The 10,594-nt window shown below is 34.9% G+C and overlaps 2 protein-coding genes across 2 annotated transcripts in view; both read left to right on the forward strand.

Moving 5' to 3' along the window:
* The window catches only part of LOC134839228 (eukaryotic translation initiation factor 3 subunit M-like), a 61,216-nt gene extending 57,483 nt beyond the window's left edge, over positions 1-3,733 (forward strand). Inside the window, exon 3 of the mRNA XM_063854708.1 lies at positions 3,245-3,733. Within this exon, the coding sequence (XP_063710778.1) occupies positions 3,245-3,528 (284 nt within the window). The 3' untranslated portion in view covers positions 3,529-3,733. The remainder of the gene's footprint in view (positions 1-3,244) is intronic.
* A 1,679-nt stretch (positions 3,734-5,412) lies between these two features.
* LOC134840330 (uncharacterized) lies at positions 5,413-6,684 on the forward strand. The gene is made up of 2 exons (XM_063856092.1): positions 5,413-6,094; positions 6,417-6,684. Exons 1-2 carry the CDS (start codon positions 5,421-5,423, stop codon positions 6,682-6,684), a joined length of 942 nt encoding a protein of 313 aa, XP_063712162.1. The 5' UTR covers positions 5,413-5,420.
* The last annotated feature ends 3,910 nt before the right edge of the window (positions 6,685-10,594 follow it).

Below are 10,594 nucleotides of genomic sequence, written 5' to 3' on the forward strand. Positions count from 1 at the left end.
TCTATAAATGAATTTTTTCGGTTCAAAAAATCAGAGACTAAGATAGTTTGGATATTGATCTTAAATTTCAAGGTTCTGAACAAACAAATCAAAGCGCCTCAAAATTAGACGCTTCGAAAATATTCATGCAAGACGTATTTTTCAATATTGTTGCTGAAAAATTCCTGACATTTGTTTTATCATGTTCAATATTGAAAAATACGTCTTGCATGAATATTTTCAAAGCGTCTAATTTTGAGGCGCTTTGATTTGTTTGTTTAGAACCTTGAAATTTAAGCTCAATATCCAAATTATCTTAGTCTCTGATTTTTTGAACCGAAAAAATTCATTTATAGAAAGAAATTTGGGAAATTAAAACCAATTTTTGATCGTGCCAAAATTGCGTAAAATTTAATTGAGTTTAAGGTATTTACTCAGTTGCGTAAGAATCAGTGTAATTAGGAGTTCTTTCTCTACAGCATAATCATACAATTAACTAAATAACTAAGACAAAGTGCAGCAATTGAAAAGTACATGCCCTATTTTTAAGCATAACCTTTCTTACGATTGTAAAGTAGTCGTATATATTTCGTATTGTGAAAATTTTTGTCGATGTTTTTGTTTTGGTTTTGGTGGATGTTTTCTCAATTTCTGTCCGCTAGCTTCCAATTGCATGGTTTGTGGGGTATCGCAAATGGTGCGGAAAATGTTCAAAGAATAGAAACGCAGAGGAGATATTCTGCTTTGTCTCTGTTTTAGGATTAATTGAAATTGAATTGGGAGGAATAAAAATGTATGACTTCTGCTTTCAAAAATTAGTTTTTGGTTATCACAAAAATCAGCGAAAAAGAAATTTCATATCTCGTTCTTGTTGTCTTAGTTAGAGTCAATTTTTTAACTAAGTGTCAATTATAAAATTCGGAGAGATCTACGGTGATATTGTCATTTTTTGAATTTTGTTTTCATCACAATGCTAAGTTTTTTCCGGTCTCTTTGGGTTCATTCTTTTTTATACCTGTCTTTGACTTTCGCTCCAGTTTTTTTATGGTCATTGACTCTTTTTCATCATTCTTTTGACTGTTTTTTTTCTGTATGGGTTTTCACAGAAAGTGACCAAGTGCTTGTGATCTAGGTTTTTTTCACATAGGCTTCATTTGATTTGCTAACTAAGATTTTTCTACGCTAAACAAGCGTTAATACAAAATCGGACATAACTTCACGAGAAATCTATATTAGTTTGAAGACCTTGATTTTAAAGGAGGAATTTCTATTTTATAAAATTTAATGAATTTCTTTGATGAGGACGATTTGTGTGATCAGTTATTTTAAGAGAATTGCAACTGTGCATCTTTCGTAGTGCAGATGAAAAAGTTTTTTTCTTAATGTATGACCTCTGAACATGAAAAAATAAATGTCAGGAGTTTTTCAGCAATATTGAAAAATACGTCTTGTATGAATATTTTCAAAGCGTCTAATTTTGAGGCGCTTTGATTTGTTTGTTTAGAACCTTGAAATTTTAGCTTAATATCCAAATTATTGTTCCGACTTTCGATACGAAAGTAACGGAATATTTGTGCTCGGGGTGGGTTTTTTTTTCTTCAAACAAATTTCGACTTTTTAACTATAGCCATTTTTGACGGAATTTTTAAATATCATTCAAAAGGTTTTGTTGTCCTGAACTTAAATTTGAAAAGATATTTCACTTGTGATCATTTTTCGTAAAGTTATGGGGGTTTAAAGATTGCCATTTTGGCCAATTTGGGACAATTAATGCGCGATATATTTCGCGCTATTAAAGCGTAAGCGGAGATTTAATCCGTCTTAGAAATCGTTCCAAATTGGTTGAACGAAGCTTATTTGCCATAATTGATTTGTTACAATGAACGAAATCTATCTTTTGGTACTTTATATGGCGTGTGGGGGATTATTTTCCTAAAAAATTTCAAATTTTAGAAAAAAAAATTTTCATTTTATTTAATTTCATTTAGTTTTTTTTATGTTTTTACTGCTGCTCCAGGAACCTTAAAAGGCAGTCGGAACATTCAGGGCTTCGCACTGATACGAGCAGTTTTGTCTCAATTTCTGATTGTTTTAACCGACAAAATTCATTTAAAGAAAGAAATTTGGGAAATTAAAACCAATAAAACTTTTGATCGTGCCAAAATTGCGTAAAATTTAAATTAGTACAAAGGATTTACTCAATTGCGTAAGAATCAGTGTTATTAGAAGTTTTTTCTCTACAGCATAATCAAGCATGTGGTCAGTCGGATCATTTTGCGATCAAATCATGCAGTTAACTAAATAACTAAGACAAAGTGCAGCAATTGAAAACTATATGCCCTTTTTTAAGCATAACCCTTCTAAGGATTGTTAAGTAGTCGTATATATTTTTTTTCGCGTCCCATATACGATATACCTATTTTTTTTCGGCTTTTGAAGAATAGTGAATAATTTCGACTATTGAAGAAAGGCAAATTAGTGCTCGGGATTTTTTTTCGTCAAGATAAATTTTTATCCAGCATTCTGGCGGAAATTTTTTATGCGATCTAAAATATATTGATATTCCGAGCTCAGAATGAAAAAAAAAATTTCACCTGTGATATTTTTTGCGAAATTATAGGTGTTTGAAAATTGTCTTTTTGAAAATTTAATTTGTGATAATTAACGGATAACTTGGGATAATTGTCTTTTCGAAAATTTATTTCGGCATTAGTAACGCTTGTTATATTCCATTCTATAACGCATATGCTGCAGAAAAAATCCGGCGTAAAAATCATTCCGAATTGAATTGAGTCCAAAAATTTGGTCCAAAAATATGTGAAATATGTCATTTTACACTAGTGGCCGGTCAAAGGGCAGAAAAGATCTAAAAGCAGAAAGAGTGCCGATATTTATTGAACTATAAGGAATTAATTCCAATTGAAATGTAATGCGAGCTTGTCAACAGAGACTAGGACTCTATTTGAAAATAAGAGTCGGGTGATTAGCGACGCGCCCGTATTGCTACCATTGGTGACCTTAAATCAACTGCGTGCTCGCTATCGAACACCGATTTTCCTGTATCAATCCAGTTTTTCTGCTCTTGGACCCATTTCAAATAATTGTTAACATGTTCGCTCTTAAAGTACCTCAGTATTTAAATTAGATTATGATTCGCGCCTGAATTACCGAGTTCAAATCGAATTATATTCGCTTGTCTATTTTTTAGTTTTTTTATGACTCAAAGTATCATTTATATGTATAATTAAGCAAAGTTGTTGTTTAGCACTGGAAAACAAAGAACTTTCTTTTGCGACATTATCCGATAAGCTGCAGCTCAGCAATGACGAGATAGAGAGCTTCGTGATTGAGGCCATCAGGTCCAAAGTAGTGAAAGCTAAAATAGACCAGGTGAACCAGAAGGTTCTGGTCGGCAGTGTTGCACATAGGACGTTCTCACAAGCCGAGTGGAAGAATTTGCACTCAGTTCTTCTGTCGTGGAGATCGAACATCGAGTCGGTGAGTAAACAGATCGCATCCATATCGCTCGACCTCAATAACCCTCTGTGAGTTCTGATTTGATAAACTTTGTTGAAATACAATTGTTTCCTCTGATATTGTTCTTATAAAAAGCTACCTAGTGCTAGTTAATAAATTTTTCGAAAGAAATCTAGAGAGTCTATGAATTTGAGGAAACAGTTGACCTTGAGAATGCACGTTTATATGGGCTTTCTTTGTTTCCTTAAATGATCAGTCAATAAAATAAGTTTTAATAGTTTCTTTTGTCCCTCGTTTTAATTGAGTAGTGCACTTGACGCTATATCTAATTGCAAGTGTTCAAGTAGATGGTGTTCTCTAATTTGTTACTGAGACTTTTTTATTTGATGTTTCAGAATAGGAAATGCTGCACTTTTAAAAGGCTATTGTTTTAAATGTTTACATCTGATTCGAGTGGCCTTTTTTCTAAATTTTTCACACCTTAAGAGAAGAATGCCTTTAAAAATTAAAATTTGATTCAGATTTCAATGAACGATTTAACTTGAAACTCTATAAAGTCAAATCCAGATTTCTAAATTTTCAAGTTTTCATCGGATTTTTAGCTAGGATCTTGTTGTTTCGGTTTTATAAATCTTGAAAAAAGCCAAGGAAAGGCAAAGATTTTTTAATAAAGTTCAACGGATGATCAAGAAAACTTAATATTTTCCACGGCGCCAGTCAGGTGGAGTGTGCCTATTGTTTGGACTGTGAAAACGGCTAAATCCCCCTCAGCTCGAAATATTAAAGTAACTAAGGCAGGTGAAATTATTGTGAGTTCCGCCAGTTAATTTAAATATTGATTTTTTACTATCAGAAATCAATAAAAATGCAAATGTCTGTCTCCTAATCAAAAAGAGGATAAGAGATGAAAAGGGGACCGAAATCTATATAGCAGGTGCAGACAAAACCAAACTAAAATTGTTTTGGATGAGCGTCCTGCATTTTCAGTGACTCGAATTTCTTCACCCAAACAGACGGTTGAATCTCTCTCCTATTGTATTTTATTCTTTCTCTTAAAGTCTTTTATTTGAGATGACATTTTGACCAAACAGGGAAAAGACTTTTGAGGACTTCTAAGACTTTTATATTTGAAGTTGTAGTATTGAAAGTGCTACACTAATACAAAAGGGTATTTTGTTAATTGCTTACATAAGATTCGAGTGGACTGGTGGCGTCCCTCATGCTGGAGGAACCGAATGCTTGAAACTTATTTTAGCTTACTTTAAACCAATCAGAATTGAGTATTAAAAATCTCAAAGTAAATCGCAAAAATCTCAAAGTAAACAAATAAATCCAGGCTATTAGTGTTAATATTGACCGATTAGATAATAAGCAGATGAGTTTTGAAGTATTGCCGTATCGAAGGCGGATTTGAGCAAATTTAATATTCCAAAGATACCGATTTACAAAAAATGGAAAAAAAAACAAATTTATTAGATCTGCACGAATTGTACAGCTTAAAACCTTTTCTGTTAATTTTGACTTCGATTTTGCGGGAAAGGCATTTAGCCAATAAGAACGCTTAGCGATTTCGATTGGTTGAAATTGTTCAAGCATTCGGTCCCTCAAGCATGAGAACCCTCCCCGAGTGGACTCTTTTCTATTCTAAATTTGTAGGAAAAATTTAGAATAGAAAAGGAATAGATGGAATAGATGATCGGTTATGAGATAAAAAATAAATGGAGTTAATGTATCCCGAATCCGCCTTATGTCAGAGGTTAAGTCGCCATGGTCTAAAATTTGTTCGGCTCAGTTTAATGTTTTTTTTTGCGGTTTGACTTCTGATTTCTTTTTCAATGGCAAATACTTCATTTTTAGTTTATGACCAAGCAGGATAACATATGTTGGAAACATAAGTTAATCGTTTTGTTCATTCTGGAACATTTTAAAATTATGTGCTGGATTGTTTTCAGATGCAAATGTGAATGTCGGACATGAATAACAACGCGGTGCTTAGCTCCGCCGTCACATCGCCCTACATAAATTTTGCGGTCACACTTGGCGAGCTGGTCCGACATGGTTGCATGCTTGTCAGGCTCACAACTCCCCAGGGACCAGTAGGTGAAATAGATGTCAAGTTAGAGCGAACTAGCACCAATATTTCTAGTGTAGAATATCCGCAACAAGCTTCCGGTATTAGTTCCATTTCAAAAGTGACTGGGTCAGGAGTCAGTGATGGAACTACATTTCCTGGCGATGCGCAGATAGCTTCATCGTCGTCGGCAGCACTCAGTAATTCACTTGACTGTTTTATTGGGAATATAGATGAAACAGTTGGAGTAGCGACTGAAAAATTTCGAATTACAGCCAGAGATCAACTACAGTTTTTAGTCCAACAGTTTTCAAAGCCAAGAAAACGAAGACGAAAAGTTGTTAGGAGGGAATTGATAGCTTTTAAAAAAGCAATTTTAAGAGACTACAACAATAGAGCAATGAAGTTTCAAGTCAAGTTTGATAATTATCGACAAGTTGTGCCTCCTGAAGAATTGATTCAGAGCACAAAACATCGTACGCATCATACTCCGGTCACGAATGCATTCCATGTTGTCAATGAAACCGAACATAAACATCCAATCAAGAGTCCAAAGTTGCAAAGGAGGTTAGTCCTTAAGAGCAGCTTACATTTTTTCAATTGTTTTTTTATTTTTCAGTTTTCAACAAACTTTGCAACAAAATGTACTAGAATTATTGTGTTGTTCTTCATTCAAGGAAAAAAGGATTGACCTGAAATATTTGAAGCCGTCAGAATTGCTCGTAGTTATGTTCTGTAGTTATATTAGTGTCTCTTGTTGTTCCTAATAGTTTTCCGTTCCTTAGTATATTGTTTTTCTATCAAAGCGTTACCATGTGTTCAAATTTTTGCTCTCAATGTCTGGGTAAGTATGGTTAAAAACATAAGTCCGACTGAAAACTTGTTATAGTTCTTCCTCTGGAATTGGCCCCCGTGCTTCCACAAGTGCCTCCTCATCAAAAAACACCTCACCCACCCGTCGTGTGACCAACTCCGATCAGCGTCAACCAACTCCTAACTTGCCCCTAAGTTTACTGCCTACTGACTCTGCAAGATCTCAAGAACAGGAGGAGAACAATGCAGCTGCCCTGTCACTGGCGTCGCCGGTCGACCCCATTGATCAGTTCATCAGTCTGGCTCCACCTCTCAACCCAAACCAAATGCTACCTGGAGGCTAGTTAACATTTTATTTCAATTTATTCATGAGTTTTGATGAACGATTCCGCAGGAACAAAAATTGAGTGTAAACAAACTAGCCGAAGTATAAGCCAGCCAAAAATGCGCTGATTATATAAATCAGTCGAAAGTGATTGAAACTTGCTGGGATTTCGTAACTGTTTGCAGTTGCGATCAGCAAGGGTATTGCAATCGGGCACTAGACTTTTCTCCCCGTAACTTTGTCCACAGGTTTCATCTAGACGTCTGCAGTCATCTCCACCTTGCTTGATAGTGTTTGGGTTCGAATCTGACCAGGACGTGTTTTTTTTTTCAAAGGGGAAATATTCTGTTTCAAATAAAATTCGGTCAATTATTGATCTGCTTGTCTGTTATCGGCGAACTTGTTATTTTTATTCAATGTTCGTTTTGGTATTTGATTTACGCCTATAGTTTTCACTTACCTTGACTTCCTATTTCCTTATTTGCTTTTTTCTGTTTCTCGGCCTATTTTTTATCAATTTTCTAACCCAATTTTGGACAGTGTCAAAATAAACACAATATTAACACTCCGCTCCGCACTTTTCAAGTTGGTTGTAAGTTTATCAATCGGTTTGTTGAAAATTCATTTTTTTCGTTTTGGATTTTTTTCACGTGTTGCAAAAATTTTACTTTTTCTCAGAAACTTTTCCTCATTTTCAAAAAAGGAGTATGAATTGAAAGACCGCTTACTCCCCTGTGTGCCTGCATACTCACCTTGAGTTTTTTTTAATTGACCCCTTTGTCTACAGTCTTCGAAAACGTATGGGGAATATTTGACCCTTATTTTTGATTTTTTTTTGTTTTCTCGAAAACTACACCTGTGAATTTTCGTTTTCAATCAATAGAGTTGTTTTGAAAATATCTTCTGCATAAGTGGCTACGCCCAATTGTCTTTACACATAACGTTATGGCCCTCGGAATAGTCAAATTTCTAGTCAAGCTGCCAAGAAATTTTTTATTTGAATTTGAATTTTCGTTTTCAATCAATAGAGTTGTTTTGAAAATATCTTCTGCATAAGTGGCTACGCCCAATTGTCTTTACACATAACGTTATGGCCCTCGGAATAGTCAAATTTCTAGTCAAGCTGCCAAGAAATTTTTTATTTGACAAATTATTGGCTATGACCAGTTTGTTTAAGACATAAATTTTTTGGCAGCTTCGACAGTTTTTTTTAGAAACTTATTGACTTTACACGAAAACTAACGGGCCAATTTTCAGGTTGTGCTCAATCGAGAAATCCGGCTTTTGGAATCTTTTCTGCTTAAGCCGCCATAACCTGGTTTTTGCAGAAAAGCGCTAGGGATTTTGAAGAGTATTTTAACCGTTTTTAGAACTTTTGACTGTTTTTTTTTAAAGAAATTTTGTGAATTTTGTTAAAATTAACACAATTAAATCTGAGATGAAAAGTTCCATTGAAAGAACGGATTGCGATGATAATTGTTCATGCAGAAGCGGCGATTCCTGGATTTTTTCTCAAGAGAAATGTTTTCTCATTTGGAAAATTGATTATCTCAAATTTTCCTACTATTCTCACTTATTTTAATAGAGAAACAACGAAGGTTTTAGGCAAAGAACAGTTTAAGAAATCACATTTTTCGTGCCGCATCAGTATGGCAAATTTATTTAATATCAAAAACTTACCTCAAGCTTTAGCTGGGCTCCTAGTTTTTTTATCGAGACATACAAAAGTTTTGGTTCTCTTAGTTTTTTCAACATCTAAATTTTTTGCGATTCGTTTCTTATGTGTGTGTTATATCGCAAGTGGTGCGAAGCTCTGTTTCGCCTCTGAGTACACAATTGTGACACTGCAATTATGCAGCAGTTGCTTTTTGTCTGGTGCAACTTTGGGCTGGTTAAATTATACTTTCGTTTGTTCAGGAGTAATTTTAATTGGCACAATTTTTTTCTACGTTATTATTAGTTTAGATATACGACACTGGGATCGGTTGGGGGGGGGGGGGACATGATCGATCCCTACAGGGATCAATGGGTATAGATTATACCTAATGATCCCTGTGTAAATATTTGTACCTAATGATTCCTATGTAAATAATTATACCTAATGATCCCTATGTAAAATATTTATACCTAATGATCTCTATGTAAATATTTATAGCTAATGATCCCTATGTAAAATTAATGATCTCAATGTATAATTTTATACCTAATAGTCCTCATGTAAAACTTCGGTATGTTATTGAGTATTCCCACTGAACGTTGTGGAAACGGGAACGGAATTAAGTTTTGGTCGGTGCATGATTTCCCTTCTAAAGTTTGGGGGTATTGGCTTGTTTACATGTAAAATGACGTTATATACCTATTATATGCAATCAGTTGAACCTAATGCAACCAGACTATATGGTATATAGGAAAGCACCGGATTTTTGGCAGCGTAGCTTAACTGTTGGCTGCGGTGAACGATTTCCTTGCATGCAAAAATGCATGTTTTATCGCTGAGTCTCGAAGAAAGGAAAATTCGTCAATTGCGGCGGCCGCCACCTCTATTTAGGCAAAAACTAATGATCAATTTGACCGAAATAAGAATGAAAAATTTCTTTAAGCCAAATGAAGGTTAAACCAAAGAAAAATTATGGAACACTGAAAACTCTAAAATAATGAAATTGGCTTGAAAGTTTCGACATTTCCATTTTCCGTGTGTACAGGAGACCGAAAAAACGTCTGAAATCTATGACAATAGCTTTGATTTTATAGAAAGGTTGAAAGAGCTAATAAGTTGAAGTGGGTTAAGATCTTGAAAAATGAGAACACTGATGAAAGCCAAAAGTGCCCATTAATTTTGCTGCAATCACTTCTAAGACTTGAACCTAACTTTTTACTATAGAATTGAAGTGGAATAAAATTTCTTGGGGTCCGAGTAGAGGAAAACGCATGGCGCTCGACTCTCAGCCGAAAGGCGGCGTTTCGAAACCCGTCCGGAACTTGTACTGAAAGGAGGCAACAGTTGCTGGTATGGTGATATCCCCCCATAGATCGATTTTGTATTTTTTTTATAGTAATCTAACTTCTCGGATTACTGCTATTCAGTTAAAAATTGGGTAAAAATGTCAATTACTAAAAAATGTAGTGTTTAAATTGAAATTGAAAAGTGTACAAAACAGACATATTAAATAGTCAATGGGTAAGCATGTGAGTTAGGAAACGTTTCAAAACATGATCATTTATGTAAGCAAAATCAGAAGCATCACCATTAAAGTTTTTATCATAAATCAAATGTGCAATATAAATGCAAAAAGAACAGCACATGGTAGAGTTTGTGTCTTGCATGCGAAAGTTTGTCATCAATTCAGTCACCTGATGAAAATTTTCGTTCAATCGTTTATACTGATTGGTGTACTGCCAAAGAGGAAGACCGAGAGGATCAGCAAAATATAAAACATTTATTCTGTCGCAAATCACAATCCAATGTGTCCCCGGAGAATCTGATTTTGAAGTATTCACAATCATAAAGATATTGTTTGGGATGTGAAGTGGAAAATTGTCCGCTGCAAATACTCCAAGAAACTTATATTTCAGATGTTTACAGTTCTGAATGAGATCCTGCAACTGGATTTCATCCATTTTTAGACGGTCGAAATTGGAAGGACGTTCTTCGTAACTTTGCGGTCGGAGGTAATAAATACATTGGATGAGCGTATACCCCAAACAAAAATTTCCAGGTTTGCTGTCAAAGCGTTTGAAGTTTTGAAGATCGAGTGAAACTGAGCAGTTAGTAAGTTCTGGATGCAAGAAGTCATGAGCTGCCTGCTGTGTGCTAGTGAGATCAAAACACATAAAAAAGTGCTGTTGGTAGTTATCCAGAGTGATTCCCAGCCCGCAGTGCAACAAACCTAGCGCTGATAGTGTGTTGAAGAAGAGACGTTTATGATCTT

The sequence above is a fragment of the Symsagittifera roscoffensis genome, chromosome 2, assembly GCF_963678635.1.
Source record: "Symsagittifera roscoffensis chromosome 2, txSymRosc1.1, whole genome shotgun sequence".
NCBI lineage: Eukaryota > Metazoa > Xenacoelomorpha > Acoela > Convolutidae > Symsagittifera > Symsagittifera roscoffensis.